The sequence below is a fragment of the Chelon labrosus genome (assembly GCF_963514085.1).
Source record: "Chelon labrosus genome assembly, chromosome: 4".
Lineage (NCBI taxonomy): Eukaryota > Metazoa > Chordata > Actinopteri > Mugiliformes > Mugilidae > Chelon > Chelon labrosus.
Genome location: NC_140340.1, coordinates 1883290 through 1900149, shown reverse-complemented (window position 1 = coordinate 1900149; position 16860 = coordinate 1883290). Strand labels below are relative to the sequence as shown.

Sequence of the window (16860 nt, the reverse complement as noted above, 5' to 3'; positions counted from 1 at the left end):
AATCAACACTATGGATGCTAAGTAACGACTTATAGAAACTAGGGATGCACCGAAAATATTTGGCCGAAAACCGAAAATGCACTTTCGGGCCATTGTCGGCCAAAAATTGCTGCGGTTGTTGCTTGCACGTGTTGTTTCGGCGATAAAAGTCAAAAAAAAAAATTCCAGAAAAATGAAAATGTAATTTCGGGCCATTTTCGGTCAAAAAATTATCGCAGAAACAACACGGCCGAAACAAGATGTTGTGATGATGCAAGGCAACAATCGCAGCAATTTTCAACCAAAAATGGCCAGAAAGTGCCAATTAGAAGGTCAGTAACAGCTGACTTCCACATTCCAGTTAATTCAACACTATGGATGTAACGACTTATAGAAACTAGGGATGCACCGACATTTTTTGGCCGAAAACCGAAAATGCACTTTCGGGCCATTTTCAGACAAAAATTGCTGCCGTTGTTGCCTTGCACGTGTTGTTTGAGCAATAAAAGTCCCAAATTTTTCGGCCGAAAAAAAATACGAAAATGCGCTTTCGGGCCTTTTTCGGCCGAAAATTGCTGCGGTTGTAGCTTGCATGTCTTGTTTTGGCGATAAAAGTCCGAATAATTTTTGGCCAAAAAAACGAAAATGCACTTTCGGGCCTTTTCCAGCCGAAAATTTATCGCTGAAACAGGATGTTGTGACGGTGCAAGCAACTACAACCGAAGCAATTTTCAGCCGAAAATGACCCAAAAGTACATTTTCGGTTTTTCGGACGAAAAATTTCAGACTTTTATCACTGAAACAATTTTTCGGTGCACCCCAACTAGAAACGTATTTCCTCAACTACACTGAATAAATATGAACTTTGTGATCAATAGAACGTGTTATTTGAAAATGTTTAATGGTCGTTATTTAGTGGGGAACCAGAGGAACAATTGATAAATGAATCAATAGGAACTGAACTGTCAGCAGTTACACAGTGACCTGGATCTTCTATACTGCATTAACATCGTATCCTGAAACTGTCAGAAGACTGACCTGGTTAGACTTCAGCTTCTCACCAACGACGTGTTTTCCTCTCCAGGAATACTTTTAATTCTACAGAAGCTGTATGATATGATTTAAGCTACAGATGTGGGTCAGTAAACATCCACAGGATTTAGAAGTTGCTAAACTGTGACGGGGCAGAGGTTCACCTCACGCTGCAGCTGAAGGCAGAAAGCTACGACCGGACACACCAGCTGTCCACGGACGGACGTGGGAAACGGCCGACCGCGACGCAGATTAGGATTTTATTTATAAAAACGGCTTCGGGCAGAAATAATCCCATTCATTAAGATAAACCTTAATGGATCCTTGCTCTTGACCGGCGCTGCCAGCGGCTTTAAGCCCGACGAGACCAGAGAACGGACGGATTGGTGGAAGAGAACATCTGCTGAGACGTTCTGATGGACGTGGTTTCACCCTGAGGAGAAGCAGCTAGCTAGCTAGCTAGCTTCCATAGGAGACGTTTCAGCTCATCTACCTTGAGATCTGCTCCAGCCTTGATCAGATGCCAGCAGGAAGAGTCATAATTCCTGAGAGACTCTGGTGTGTGAAGCTTTAGGAGGTAGAAACACTAATGAAAGACTAATGAAGGGAAAAAGAAAGAGGCTGAGGAGATGATGTAATGTTTGGTTCACTGGGTCCAGATCTAGATCAGCTGCTGCTACACAGGAAATTTGCCAGTGTAAAAAATGCAGTGTCAAAGTATTTTAATTCTTACGGAGTTATTCCAACAATGGACAGAGTAAAATTGAACAAAAAAACGTCCAGTGTTGGTGAAAATAATCGGAGTTGACAGTGGTTTTACTCTGTCAGTGTCATTGACTCTCTCAGAGTTAAATCAACACCCAGTGTTAAAAAAAAAATACTCTGAAAAGCTCCGCCCATCAACTTCCCCGGTCAAACTGAGAACGTGGACTCCAGGTGGACTCTGGCATCGCCATCTTCGTCGCATCGATACTGTGGTAAGTTTTTCTAGATAAACTATTGCCGTTGTTATGTTTTTTTGTATAAGAATAAAGGGACGTAGTCATTTACCACATTAGTCAATGTTGGTACTACGTGTCTTCAAATACCGCATTTCAAATGGCTAACGTAATATCGGGTCGGTGGTTAGCTTAAATGTACCAGCCACATGGCTGACCACGCAACACCAAACTGAACAAAAACGACACGAGGTAACCTTAATGTCAGCGAGGACGGGCTGTTGTGGTGTGTTAAGTGTCATACTTGCACATTTGTTTCAGTAAAATGACGACAAAAATTCGTCGACGCAGTCGTATTTATTATTTATATTTGAGCCGAGCAAATCGCTTTAGCGTCACGTCACAATTTGGTTGAGCATACAGGGACATGTCACGGACATGTCCCTGTATGCTCATTGGACCCGCTGTTTCACCGGCAGACTGAGAGGAATGCACCGATTCGATCCTCGTTAACGTGAACCGAGCCGCGGCACCTCTGGTCCAAACAGTAGATGAGTGACACGTTTTCTGGGGGAAAACTATTTTAAAACAGTAGGCTATGTTATCCATCTTTCAGGGGTTTTAATTTGCTCTGATAATATCAGGTTTAGCCTACTTAATATATTTTCATTTCTTTTTTCTTTCAGAATGTACTGTGGTGCACTGGTGGTAAGTAATAAGTTGATGTACTTGATATAAAATTGAAATGTGTTTGTGATTTTTAAAGCTGAAATAGGCAATTTTCAGGTTGTCAGCTTGTACTGGTGTTGTGTATCATAATGTAGATTTCAGTTTGCTGTCTTTGCAGATACCATCATGTTGATCAAAACCAGAATCTACAATACACAGAAATATGTCAAGATAAAAGAGCCAAGCTTTGAGGAATTCTTAAATTCTGGTAAGATGTACCCAGTATGACACTGTCAGTTGCACACCGTTGGTAAAACTAAAAGGAACTAAGCATGTTGGTGTGTTCATTGTTTTTTTTTGTTGTTGTTGTTGTTTTTTTTAATTGAAAATAATCGTTGTCTTAACCTTTTGGCAAGCTACCCTATGGGCATGTTAAGGGGTCAGCAATTAAGATCTGAGTTTTGTGGTTGGTGTTAAGTTGTTAAGTTGTACACCATTGAAAGATGCTTGCATCAGTGCATGTTTGCACCTCAGACCATGCTACTAATGCATCAATGTGTTTTTGGAGAATGGCCTTCAGCATTTTGTATTGATTGAAATCTTGTTTTGTTCTTTTGGTCATAGCTTTCTTGAAGTTCTCAGTTCCGCCAGTCAATGAAGGTGTCAAGGTTTTTGATGAAACAGGAACTGAGGTGGACGCAGAGGTCTTCACTGACATAGCGCAGCAGCCCAGCACTGGCATACTAACCATCAAGTTTGATGACGGTATAGTTGCTCACTATAATCCATGGAATGTAATGATGAACTAAACTTTTTTATTGTTACAAAATAAAACAAATTGGTATTATTCTGTCCTGTCTCTTTCTCCTGAACTACAGATTTCAAGGAAACTTTGTCCAGCAGTTCCCATGATGCAAATTCCAGTGCACTGTCTGCTTGTAGCAGTGATGACACAGTCATCCTCGAAATCATGTCCTGCACCTCAGATGACACAATCGTACTGGAGGAGAGTGAAAGTCCATCCAGAAAGCGACAGAGGGCAGATGAAGAGGCCAAACGTGTAAGTTGGTGTAGGAAATCTTTTTTGCAATTCTTTACTCTGGGAGTTACCATGTTTTGTTAGATTTTTAAGTGTATGTATTGTCAGTTGTGAAAAGCTTGTCCACTTCACAGGTGGTTGAATTGGCGCTAACAAGGAGACCTGGGGGTGACCGTATCATCAAAGAGTACCACCGCACTAAAAGTCTGACCGACTCCTCACGCCGACAAATGGTCAACATACTTGTGGCTGATATGACAGAAGCACATGGGTAATTTGGTTGTCTCTGTGAGAACTTTTTTTCTGTGTTTGTGCTGAAAACATTTATTATGTTGTTCTTGTTATTGCCTTTGTTTGAAATCATTGGAAGTATGTCATTTAACAGTATTGATTTTACTCTTGTCAGGACGGCCCCGCCACGGAATGTGAGAGAGATGTACGCTCGAGGCATAGTTGAGCTCTTCCCGTACTTGATGGATCCCTACTCTAAAAATGGATATGTAAGCATTTTAAAGGGTTTGCAGACTGAGCGCAAATTATTGTGTGCATGTGCTAATAAAATAGTTTAGAGAACTAATTTTAAAAATGAAAATGTTGCATTTATATTTCCACACCAATTATCCAGTTTTACATTAATAAATATAACTTCTTAATTTCAACTATCTTGCTGCTGTTGGAACTAATAAACTTTTTGTATTTTCGAAGGAACATTTCTATGATGGTGAAAGTGGCAGTGGCTATCTGGCATGGCGGCTTAAAACTGTACAAAGAAGAAGTGCTTCATCAGAGAGCAGAGGATCATCACGTCAGCTGAGTGGAGGGCCATTAGCCAGAAGAGCGGCTTCCTTTAGTCCTGAGATGACCTTAAATGAAGAGCAATGCAAGGAGGCCATGGCCTTAATGAGATACTGTACTGACGAGGCTACTATCAAGCAGAAGATGAAAATGACGTTTCAACATCGTCGCAGTATGGTCCTCGATGAAGAGAAATCCTCAGATGTCCTGACTGAATTTCCCCGCTTCAAAGATGTCAAAGGCCTGGTAATTTAATTTTTTTGCATTAAAATATCCAATTGTCCTTTCAGTGTGAATTACTGTTAACAGCAACATTTCTCTCTCAATCTCTTGAATTGAATAAATATACTTTCAAACTGTTTGCACATCCATACATTTAGGTGTATACATGTACATTCTGTATCTGCTCAACTACTAAATATAGAACGTAATATTTTTCCAGTCAGTCCCAATTAAAAAAGCTTTTGGTATTTCATTTTTCTGTTGCAGATTGAGCAAGACTTCATCCTGCAGTTTGGAGAAGGTGTAGCTGCAAGATTTATGGAAAGGTTAGTCACAACAGAGTGGTTTCAGCTGAGGGTTTATGAGGAGGTCTTCCAAATGGCCATTGTTTTCATTCTGTGTCACATCTACACTTACCTTACAGTGGGGAAATTCTGGGATTTGGCATTGCCATGTTAATATGCCAATGGAAATATGGTTCCTTGATATTTGTGGCACTCAGTTTTTATTATTCTAGTAAATTAACAGTGATCTTCTCTGTTTCTCACTATCTATGGGTGTTTGAATTTCTTGATCATAAATAACTTTTTTTCTCTATCTAGGTGGCCAACAACATTCAAGCAAAAGGTGATTGATCAGTGTAAGGCTCTCCCTTCTACAAGTGACCTTGAAGAGCTTATCCATTGTGCTGAAGCTACACCGGATGAAGAGGAAATTGATGACACTCTTGCCCTTGGTAGTGTGTGTTTTATTTTATTTTTATTTTTTTTGGGGGGGGGGGGGGGTTAGGGGGTTGATTTCTTTTCCTGTTTTATTCCCTCATCTTTTTTGTTACAGCTGTAATTCAAAAATAATGGTGTTTTTAAACTATAACACAGTACATTTTGCTGTTATTTCTAAATACAGGCTGGGACAGCGATCTTGCATCCATTATCCTCCTCCTCCACCTGATACCTCCTTCAGCCCAAGGCCGGAGAAGACCAGGCAAGGTGTCTGCAGCTCAAGCTGAGAAACATCTTGTCGTGTTCAAGAAGGTTTGTGTTATTGCTTATGAAGATTATCTTTACAGATGGCAATAAGAGAATGGGACTGTTTTTAATCTGTGATTTTCAACTTTTAATTTTGACTTCTTCTTTATCCTCAGAGTGGAACCAGTCTTCAAGAACATGTTGATGCAATCAAATGCATCACTCAACCGTATCTTCTTGCTGTTGGGATGAAGAGGAGCACCATCCATGAGTTCTTCATTATTCTGGACAAGCAGGTCATACCGTGCAAGTCAACCAGTTCCCTAGGAGCTTTTGACGAACTCTTTAAAACACACTTTGTATTTGGTACCATGTATAACCAGATGCTCCACAACATGTACACCTTCATACAGACAACCATTTACAACATAGATGTTGGTCAAGTCCAGGAGAGCCCACGTGTTGCTGAGGTTAGGGCCAGGCTGCTGCACTAGGTAATAGATGGGTGGGCAACATATTTGTCACTTTTCACTAAAAGCTCTTGTATCTGTATTTTGAGTGATTTTACCATCTCACTCAGTCCCAATCGATATCATGGGCCTGATTTGTTTTGTTTGCCACTCTCATTTTGTGGGAACCAATGATCTTGTCAGGCATCTGCGGTTGACTCATGGTTTATGTCCAGGTAAATCACTTCGCCTTAAATGTGCACAGAGAGGATGTTGTCATGTTCTTGGTACCTTTTCAGGTTTCAGGAAACATTTAAACTCTAAACATGCTGAGAACATTGAGAGTGAAGCTGAAACTGATAACATTGTAGACAGTTATGATGCTGCAGATGATACTCGGTCACAACATTTTGAAGGAGCGGCCAGTAGCTCAAATGTCCTGCCAGCACCCAACATCAGTACTCGTGATATGTGTGCATCTGCTATTGCGCAGCTTCAAGTTGCTGGTGTAGGCCAGTCCACTTTAAACAATTTTGTATCATCCATGGAAGAAGTCATAATGGAGGTACAGAGTCAAACTAAAGATGCAGCTTTGAAATGTTTATCTTCTCAGGATACAGATGTGAAAGCTAAAATTGAACAAACTTTTAAAACACTTGAAAACCCTCTTACTGCATTGAACACTGAATCAAAACGTAATGCATATTTTGAACAAAAATGGAAAACTGTTGAGCCTGTTGAAAAAGTACTTGGTGTCAGATTTGAAAATAGAAGAAACAGAAGCACCGGAACTTATGATCAAGTAGTTGTAACTGACAAATTTGCCTATGTTCCAATTCTAGAAACATTACAATCTATTCTCAGAAATCCAAACCTCAGTGATATGTTTATGTCAAGCCACACTCCCAAGGATGGTGTGTATTTTGACATAAATGATGGGTTGTATGTAAAGAGACATCCTCTTTTTTCTCAAAAAAAGAATGCATTGCAAATTCAGTTATTTTTTGATGAGTTCGAGACTGCTAATCCATTAGGCTCCAAAAAGGGTATACATAAATTGGGGGGTATATATTTTACACTGAGAAATTTTCCACCAAAGTTAAATTCATGTTTAATCAACATACATTTGTGTGCACTTTTTCATGCCCAGGACATTAAAACCTATGGTTTTGACACCATCCTTGAGCCAATCATAAATGACTTGAAAATGCTTGAAACTGATGGGATCAAAGTTCCCTTGTTCAAAGATGCAGTTCATGGAAGTATTGTGCAGGTTACCGGCGATAATCTTGGTATACATGGACTGTTTGGGTTTGTGCAATCGTTCAGTGCCCGAAATTGCTGTCGTTTTTGTATCATTGAGAAGAGTGAATTTCAAACTGTGTTCTGTGAAGATGACCAAAACGTGATATTACGGACTAAAGACATGCTTGCCGAACATTGTCATACTGCACAAACAAATCCACACCTACCTCATGTATATGGTGTGAAGCGTTCATGTTTGTTAAACACTCTGCAGTATTTCAACACAGCTGATAATTTTTCCGTAGACATCATGCATGACATTTTAGAGGGTGTTGCACAGTTAGAAGTGAAACTCGTATTGGAGTATTTACAGGAAAACTTCTTAACTGCTAAAGAACTGGCCAGTAGAATAGAGTCATTCAACTATGGGTACACTGAGAGGAGAAATCGCCCCCCTGCAGTCAAGTTACTTGATGGAAGCAATGATTTGGGCCTGAACGCCATTCAGTCCTGGTGTTTACTGCGAAACATGCCGTTGATATTTGGTGATCTAGTGCAGAGAGACAATGAGTATTGGCATCTGTTAATGTTGTTGCTGCAGATAGTAAATATTGTGTTTTCTCCCATCCTAACAACTGGTATGACCATCTTTCTGAAGCACATCATTATTGACCATCATCAGCTTTTTAAACGCCTGTTTCCTACTAGAAATCTCTTGCCTAAGCATCATTTCATGACGCATTATCCTCGATGTATAAGAAATATAGGACCACTCCTGCACATGTGGTGTATGCGTTACGAGGCAAAGCATAACTTTTTCAAAACTCAACTCAAAAGTTTCAAAAATATCACAAAGACGTTGGCCAGAAAACACCAGAAATACATGGCCTTGCATTGGGAATCTTTCAGCCTGAGCAGAGTAACTATTGGTCCAGGGAAGATGTTACAGATTACAGATTTGCAAGAAGGTCCTGAAATTGCTGCCAAACTAAATGTAGACACATGTGCCAATGTTCTTTTGGTGAAATGGGTAAAGCACTATGGTTCTGAATATCGCCCTGGTTTAGTAGTGTGTCTTGAGATTAATGAGGAGTTACCAGTATTTTGTAAGATCAGCACTATTGTAGTGAAAGATGAGCAAGTTGTACTTATTGGCTCTGGTGTGGAAACTATTTGTTTTGACGAACATTTCCATGCATTCAAGGTTTTGTACAAGCCATCCCAGGCACCTAAGGTGTTCAGTGTTCAAGAGTTGCTCTATTTTAAACCAATGGATGTTCAAATGGCATATGGTTCAACAGATGTTTCCCTGTTTGTAGTACCATATTGCCATATGATGCAACCTTAACCAGAGTTTTTGGTTTTGACTTTGTATTCCCTCTCACTGAAAATCATTGACTCGTCATTGTTTCCTGAGGGTGGATTGTTTTATTAAAGCAAAAGTTATTATTGTTATTCAACCTTAGATACATTTCTGTCACCATACTGATGGATTACAGCCAAGATCTTTGCCAGTCACAATGAAGGTTTTTGTAAAGAGTTTTGCAGACCTCCATTTGTCTGTATTTGTTGTGAAAAACATCTGTACACATACACTATATCTCATTCAGTGACCTATTTGTAAAATTTTGGTTTGACTTGGTTGATTGTTTCCAGGTGATGGCAAAGTCTACTCATGTTTGAACACTGCTAAAATGATTCAGTGTGTAGCGTTATGAATGCACTTTAAAGAGATTTTCTCCAGCGTTCAACTGAAAATATGTTTTTATAATGGAGACTGATAAGATTTGAGATTTTACATGTTAAAATAATGCCAATATTTCATGTTTACTTGGAATAAATATGTATTAAGGTATGGATACAATTGTGTGTGTTTTTTTTCCCCTGCAAAGATTAAGTTTTGTATCGTATCACTGGGAGAGAGTAGATTATATGTAACACTGGTAGGAGTTGGTTAAAATCAACACTCTTTGGAGTAATTTCATAATCAACATAGTGTAAAGTAGGTTTAACACTGGAAAAGTTATTTCGTAACACTTAACTCTTTAGTGTTAAATGTGAATAACACTATGGGTGTTACTTCTTACATAGTGTAAAACTTGATAAACACTTATCAGTGTAGTGTAGTGTAAAACATTAACTCTTACCAGAGTAAAATTGACTCTGGAAATTTAACTCTATGTTCAGTGTACATTTAACACTCTGTAGATAGGGACCATATGTTCACTGAGGTAGTGTTAAAATTAACTCTTTAAGTGTTATATTGACACTGGCGATTTTACTGTGTACATGAACCAGGTTTGACTTGGACACAGTCTGGTTCTTCCTCCAGTGATCAGATCAGACTGGTGGACTCTAGGAGGAGAGGTTCTGGAGGTGGTGGTAACCATGGTAACCTTTACTAATCAACATCAGGGGAGGAGTTTAAAGGAGAGACAGAAACATGGAGGTAGAGAAACAAGATGAACCAAGATGGAGTCAATGTGGACAGAGACGATGGAGACGTGGAGACATCTTGGTCGTCTTCTAAGAGTCTACACATTCAAGACTGGAGGAGGACATGGAGGAGGACATACTACTTCTTCTTCTTGTGCTCCTTCATCCTTCTTTCCTTTCCTACTTGTTTCGTTCTTTCCTTCCATTAGTGTCTCTTTCCTTCTTTCCTTCCTTAGTTCCTTACTACCTTCATTTCTACCTTCCCTTCCTTACTACGTCTCCACCTTCTTTCTTTCTACCTTCATCCTTCCTATCTTCCTTCCTCCCTCCCTTACTACTTTCTTTCTCTCGTTTCTGTCCTTCCTATTTTCCTCCCTCCCTCCCTCCCTCCCCATCTTCCTTTCTCCCTCCCTCCTTTCTTTCCTTCCTTCTTACTCTCCTTGTTTCTCTCCTACCTATCTTTCTCCCTCCTCCCTTTATTCCTCCCTCCCTCGCTTCCTTACTACCTTACTACCTTCTTATTCTCATTTCTCTCCTTCCTCCCTCCCTAACTCCCTCCCTTCCTCCCCCATCTTTGTTCCTCCCTCCCTTCCTCCTTTCCTACCTTCCTTCCATAGTTTCTTCTTTCCTTTACTCCTTCCTTCTTTCCTCCCCTTCTCTGCATCCTTTCCTTACCTCTGTCCGTCATTCTTTCTTTCCTTCCTCCCTTCCTTAAACCTTTTCTTCCTCCCTCCATCCCTTCCTTAGTTTCTCCTTTCCTTCCTCCCTTCTATCCATCCTTTCCTTACTTCTATCCCTGTTTCTTTTTCTTTCTTCCTCCCTCCTTTCTGTCTTTTCTTCCTCAATCCCTCCCTCCCTTCTTTCTCCTGTATCTTCTCCTTTCTTTCCTGTCCTGCCTCCTTTACCTCCCTCTCTCTGTGTCTGTTGTTTCTTCACCAACTTGTTTAACAGATTTAGAGAATTGTTTTCCTCCCTCCCATCCATCCATCCATCCCTTCCTTCCTCCCTCCCTCCCTCCCTCCTATCCACCTCTCTTTCCTCCCTCCCTCTGTGTCTTTACTTCATATCCAGCAGTAATGTCTCAGCTCTGAGTCTAGTTTACCAGATGACAGGAGGACAGTGGTGTCTGGTGGACGTCCGTCCCTTCAGCAGGTGCGTCTCATGAAGCAGTGTATATCTGGGCCGTGTGCTGACCCGTCCATCTGTCCTCTGCTATCTGTGAGTGTGAGAACTGAGTGCTGAGCTGTGCAGCCCTGGGGGAGGCCAAGCTGCATTCAGGAGCCTCTATGGGCGCCACAAAGCTGCATTCATCCAGCTGAAAGGCTGTCCTCTACAACCAGCCACTAGTCCGCCCAGCTCCATGGAGGGGCTCTATGAGTTACCACTCTCTCTGCCTTGGTATGCAAAGCCTGATCCAGCACTAAACACAAACGCTGGATTAACAACAGGACGCCAAACACGCCAGCACCACAGCGCTGGAGGCAGACGTGACTCCAGCCTCCAGCTCTGGAGGATTTAGAGTCGACCTGTTCGGTCATTACCTGACTTTTATTCACTGAGGACAATTTACTGTCTCTGTGAAGACAATGTACAGGTGGCAGTCACCTGTATTCATTGATTTAAACTGGAAACAGGAAGAGCTGCTGTTAGCAGGGAGGCTAGGAAGAGCTGCTGTTAGCTGGGAGGCTAGGAAGAGCTACTGTTAGCTGGGAGGCTAGAAAGAGCTGCTGTTAGCAGGGAGGCTAGGAAGAGCTGCTGTTAGCAGGGAGGCTAGGAAGAGCTGCTGTTAGCTGGGAGGCTAGAAAGAGCTGCTGTTAGCTGGGAGGCTAGGAAGAGCTGCTGTTAGCTGGGAGGCTAGGAGGCTAGGAAGAGTTACTATTAGCTGGGAGGCTAGGAAGAGCTGCTGTTAGCTGGGAGGCTAAGAGGCTAGGAAGAGCTACTGTTATCTGGGAGGCTAGGAAGAGCTGCTGTTAGCTAGGAGGCTAGGAAGAGCTGCTGTTAGCTAGGAGGCTAGGAAGAGCTGCTGTTAGCTGGGAGGCTAGGAGGCTAGGAAGAGTTACTATTAGCTGGGAGGCTAGGAAGAGCTGCTGTTAGCTGGGAAGCTAGGAAGAGCTACTATTAGCTGGGAGGCTAGGAAGAGTTACTGTTAGCTGGGAGGCTAGGAAGAGCTGCTGTTAGCTGGGAGGCTAGGAAGAGCTGCTGTTAGCTGGGAGGCTAGAAAGAGCTGCTGTTAGCTGGGAGGCTAGGAGGCTAGGAAGAGTTACTATTAGCTGGGAGGCTAGGAAGAGCTGCTGTTAGCTGGGAGGCTAAGAGGCTAGGAAGAGCTACTGTTAGCTGGGAGGCTAGGAAGAGCTGCTGTTAGCTGGGAGGCTAGAAAGAGCTGCTGTTAGCTGGGAGGCTAGAAAGAGCTGCTGTTAGCTGGGAGGCTAGGAGGCTAGGAAGAGTTACTATTAGCTGGGAGGCTAGGAAGAGCTGCTGTTAGCTGGGAGGCTAAGAGGCTAGGAAGAGCTACTGTTATCTGGGAGGCTAGGAAGAGCTGCTGTTAGCTAGGAGGCTAGGAAGAGCTGCTGTTAGCTAGGAGGCTAGGAAGAGCTGCTGTTAGCTGGGAGGCTAGGAAGAGCTGCTGTTAGCTGGGAAGCTAGGAAGAGCTGCTGTTAGCTGGGAAGCTAGGAAGAGCTGCTGTTAGCTGAGAGGCTAGGAAGAGCTGCTGTTAGCTGAGAGGCTAGGAAGAGCTGCTGTTAGCTGGGAGGCTAGGAAGAGCTACTGTTAGCTGGGAGGCTAGGAAGAGCTGCTATTAGCTGAGAGGCTAGGAAGAGCTGCTAGCTAGGAGGCTAGGAAGAGCTACTGTTAGCTGGGAGGCTAGGAAGAGCTGCTGTTAGCTGGGAGGCTAGGAAGAGCTACTATTACCTGGGAAGCTAGGGAGAGCTGCTGTTAGCTGGGAAGCTAGGAAGAGCTGCTATTAGCTGGGAGGCTAGGAAGAGCTACTGTTAGCTGGGAGGCTAGGAGGCTAGGAAGAGCTGCTATTAGCTGGAAGGCTAGAAAGATATATTATTAGCTGCGAGGCTAGCAAGCTAGGAGGCTGCATTTGTTTCCTTTCATCACTTCCTGTTTCTCTTCTTTGGGTGTTTATCAAAACAAAGTACAGAAACATGTGACTTAACAAGTCAGTACAGACTCTGCAGGTCAGGAGATGCATTGTGGGAAACCCGTGTGCATTAAACCCACACAAGTTCCCTCCAGATGTGTCGTCGACAACAACAACGACCATCCTGCTTCACGTGAACACTGACAGCGTTCAGACCGCGGTGCCGTTGCCGTGGTTATCGTCAGTAAAATAAAGAAACACGCGGCGTCTCGTTCACATTCAGATGACGCCTCGTTCCAATCAACAGAGCGCCGGGGTCATGATTCCCCCACGTTGACTTCCTGCTTCCTGTCAGTCCCTCTGGAGCTCTGGCCCCGCCCCCCTCTCTGGGAGCTCTGGCCCCTCCCCCCTCTCTGGGAGCTCTGGCCCCGCCCGCCCCTCCCCCCTCTGGGAGCTCTGGCCCCTCCCCCCCTCCTCTGACCACCAACCCTGAAAGGCAGCTGTCAATCAGAGGCGGTCCGTCCACGAACAACACGCCTCCGTCCTCATCGATGGCTGTGATCAGAGACGAGGCGTTGCCATGGAGACCGGATAAAAATGATGCGATCGGATGCATATGTTTACGTCAGAGCATCTACTGGAATTAGAACAGAAGAAGAAGGAGAAGTTTCTTCCTCCAACTTTATCTTCTAGCAGGAGAACGTGAAGAAGATCTAGTTCCTCTTCCTCCTCACCTGATGCTTCATTTTTATTAAAGGTTACCACGGTTACCACCACCACAACCTCCGCTCCTCACCCTCCAACAGTCTGATCTGATTATTAGAGGAACAACTAGATGTGACGTCAGAGAACCCCCCCCCCCGTACACAGATCTTTGTCTAGTGACTCAGAGACGTCCACTGCAGCGGGACAACAGCTGATAAATCACTGCCGTCCCGCCGCAGGGTCTCAGCTAACGTCCCGTCGGAGCACCATCACCTCACAGATCACACATCCTCCTCGTCCCAACAAGCTTTTTTTAAAAACAACAAGGCCTCTGCTACATCTAGACAACACACATCTGCTGCACGTCCCCGGCAGCGTGGACATCGTCTCCGTCGCTCAGAGACCAGAGGTGTGGACAGAGGAGACCAAACTAAACAAACTCCTGGTATGGAGCACACGTCAGGGTCACTCACCCACTCCTATCTTCTCGTCCTCCGTCGGCGTCCACATGATGTCCGCCCCCCGTCCCCCCTGGGTGCAGAATCCACGGGAAAACAAAGTATATTCACCCGGTGTCAACGCTTCATGGAGATCCAGCTGAGGTTATGACCGGAGAGGAGGAGGAGGAGGAGGAGGAGGAGGAGGAGGAGGAGGAGGAGGTGGAGGAGGAAAAGTTTACTTCAAATGTTCAGGATGATTTAAAAAATAAAAATAAGGACAAGTCATAATAAGTGTCCTCCTCAGGGCTTGACGCTCCAGTCTGGTTGGCACTGACGCATGGTGCAGCGTCCGGCTCTGGTGCGGTGCGGTGCGGTGCGGTGCCGTGCGGTGCCGTGCGCTCGAGCCTCCGGTGCAACCCTCTGAACCGGAGCCGCGGGACAAGACGCTTGTTAGAGGACCGGGATCACTGTGAAGACAAACCCCGAATCAGGCACCATCCCTCCTCCCGAACGGTCCCGTCCGTGCTCCGTGTCGGTCGGTGTGAACCGGGAGAGTCGTGCGCAGCGGCAGCGGCGGCGGCAGCAGCGGTGACGGTGTCGGTGGCGGCAGCAGGAAGCCTCCGTCCGTTAAGAGGATCAGGCTGCAGATGGAGACGGTTACACGGTCACGTCAGTGCGCGCTGGCCGACCGTGCACACGCGCACATGAACACGAACAGCTGATCCCTGGACACACACGAACATCGTCACTGTTGAACCAGCACACACACGTTACTCTGAGTGTGTGTGTGTGTGTGTGTGTGTGTGTGTGGCGCCACCGTGTGTGTGCTCCTGAGAATCACAGCAAACAAGAATACACTCACTGGCCAAATCATTAGGTACACTGGTGAACGCGTTCTACTATAAACATATATTATTTAATATATTTTTACTATATTTCCTTATATTTTATTTTATTTATTTAACAGAGACCTAATTAAACGTTTTTTTTTTTAAATTAAATAGGCCTAAATATGTCAAAATAAAAAGGCGAGAATGATTTGTGAAATAATAATAATAAATTATTTTACTTCCTTTTACTTATTTTCAGCGACTATTCTGTTTAATTTAATTCATTTAAACGCCTCAATATAAATAATTTATAATATATATAAAAATAATAAATAAACATTTAATTTACTGAACACAATTATTTTCCATTTAATTCTTATCGAAAACTTGATTAATTATTTGAGGAAACGAATCAACATGTTAATATTAATTATTAAACTAAGTAAACGAAGCTAACGGTTTCAGAGGCTAACAACGTTTTAGCATGACGTCTGCTAATTTTAGCTAAGATCAGTTAGCCTTCTTTACGTTGTTAAACGAAATCTTAATTTGATGGAATTAGTTAATTTTATAGGAGGAAATATTTAAATATAACTTCAGTCACATGTCGGACTAAATAAATATATTTTGTTGTGTGTTGTATGTTATTTGAATAGCTCACGAATGTTAGCTTACTAGCTTAAATGGCTAACGTTAACGACCGTTAGCGACCATCAGCGTGTTGCCAGATTGGGCGCTGCCACGTACATTTCGTCTACTTTTAATTATTTCTGGATGCTAAAATGGCAAATTAGTTCTAGCTCTAAAAAACTGACATCACCGACAAACATTACATAAAGAGAGAGACGTTAATTATCAATAGAAACCAGGCTAAAAGGTTATTATCGTTATCCACACGATCAGTAGTTGCGGTACAACAAACACACCTGGCCGAGTAATGGCGACAAACTTGTGCCAAACGGATTAGTTATAATTCCCACTAAACTAAAAACACAACATATGTTTAAATTCAGCGCGACTTACACTTTCCAAAGATGTTATTATCGTCGAAGTCCATCGTAAATAAAAGCCGATCAACTCGTTTGTAGCCGACATCAGAACTTGCTTTAAAAAACCCGTTTTTTTTTCTACTTTTCTTAAGTTTTGAAGTAATTCATGGACAGTTTTCAACAAATTCTCTGTTACACACTGATCAAGAGTCACTAATTAAGAAATCGGCGTACCTAAATCTTGTTATTCGTGAACAGACACAGACTAAAACACAAGTTGTAGCCGAGCATGCAACCTGTCGCACACATGGCAACATCCATCCACAGGGCTTTCCCTGCTTTCTACTTCCGGGTTGTGCTAATAAAGTTAAAACCTTTCAGCTGTTATAAATTAATGATTTAAACGTGTTTTGTAATTTAAATGAATATTTAACATACACGACAAATTACACCTGTGCTTATCTTGTAAGTTAATTTATTGTCTCTGACTTGTTTGCACTGAATTCCTCTTACTTTATCTTCTCATCCTTTTTGTTTTTATTAAAATATAAATCATTTCTAAAGCTCCACAAAGACATTAAAAATCGGCAATTTGAAAAACATGCACATAAAACAGAGTTAATAATAGCAATTAAAACAATAAAACACACAAATATGCAAATAGAAACGCAATTAAAACCTCAACTGAACCCAGAAGAGACTCTGTAATGTGTCTGTTGTTTTATTTCATCCCTGTTGAGATATTTCTATAAAGTATAAGACCTGCTAGCTGCTCATCAGCTCGTTGTTTCATTTTCATTTTAGGACAAATGAAAAATACTTTAAACATTTTTGTCTTTCCAAATGTAGTCCCTTTTATTTAATTGCCTTTTATTTTAATTTGTAAATATATATATTCTATAGGTTATAGAAAAATGATCAAGTGAACTTCTGCAACATTTGGTTGAAGAAAAAAAATCACAGAAAATCCACTAATATAAAATAAAATTATTTTTTAAAAACACATTTTAATCTTTCAAAAGATTGGCTAATTAATTTG

The 16860-nt window shown here is 42.3% G+C and overlaps 2 protein-coding genes across 7 annotated transcripts in view; one reads left to right on the top strand and one right to left on the bottom strand.

The window, feature by feature from the left end:
* LOC311486613 (dedicator of cytokinesis protein 3-like) overlaps positions 1-14072 on the bottom strand; it is a gene marked incomplete at both ends in the record, with an annotated part of 193724 nt that extends 179652 nt beyond the window's left edge. For all 4 annotated transcript variants that reach the window (XM_084542524.1, XM_084542525.1, XM_084542526.1 and 1 more), the window contains one exon: positions 14036-14072. In XM_084542524.1, the coding sequence (XP_084398650.1) occupies positions 14036-14072 (37 nt within the window). The remainder of the gene's footprint in view (positions 1-14035) is intronic.
* Positions 1695-9629, top strand: LOC311486543 (uncharacterized protein). Of its 3 annotated transcripts, none has more exons than XM_084542423.1 (7): positions 1695-2886; positions 3243-4157; positions 4363-4698; positions 4942-5000; positions 5277-5410; positions 5581-5708; positions 5819-9629. In XM_084542423.1, the coding sequence occupies exons 2-7, from the start codon at positions 3987-3989 to the stop codon at positions 6134-6136; spliced, it is 1146 nt and encodes a 381-aa protein (XP_084398549.1). In that variant the 5' UTR covers positions 1695-2886; positions 3243-3986; the 3' UTR covers positions 6137-9629. The 3 variants fall into 3 exon arrangements, with proteins under 3 accessions (XP_084398549.1, XP_084398550.1, XP_084398548.1); XM_084542424.1 differs by having other exon boundaries at positions 1695-3928; positions 4064-4157; XM_084542422.1 differs by having other exon boundaries at positions 1695-4157.
* Positions 14073-16860: the final 2788 nt, after the last annotated feature.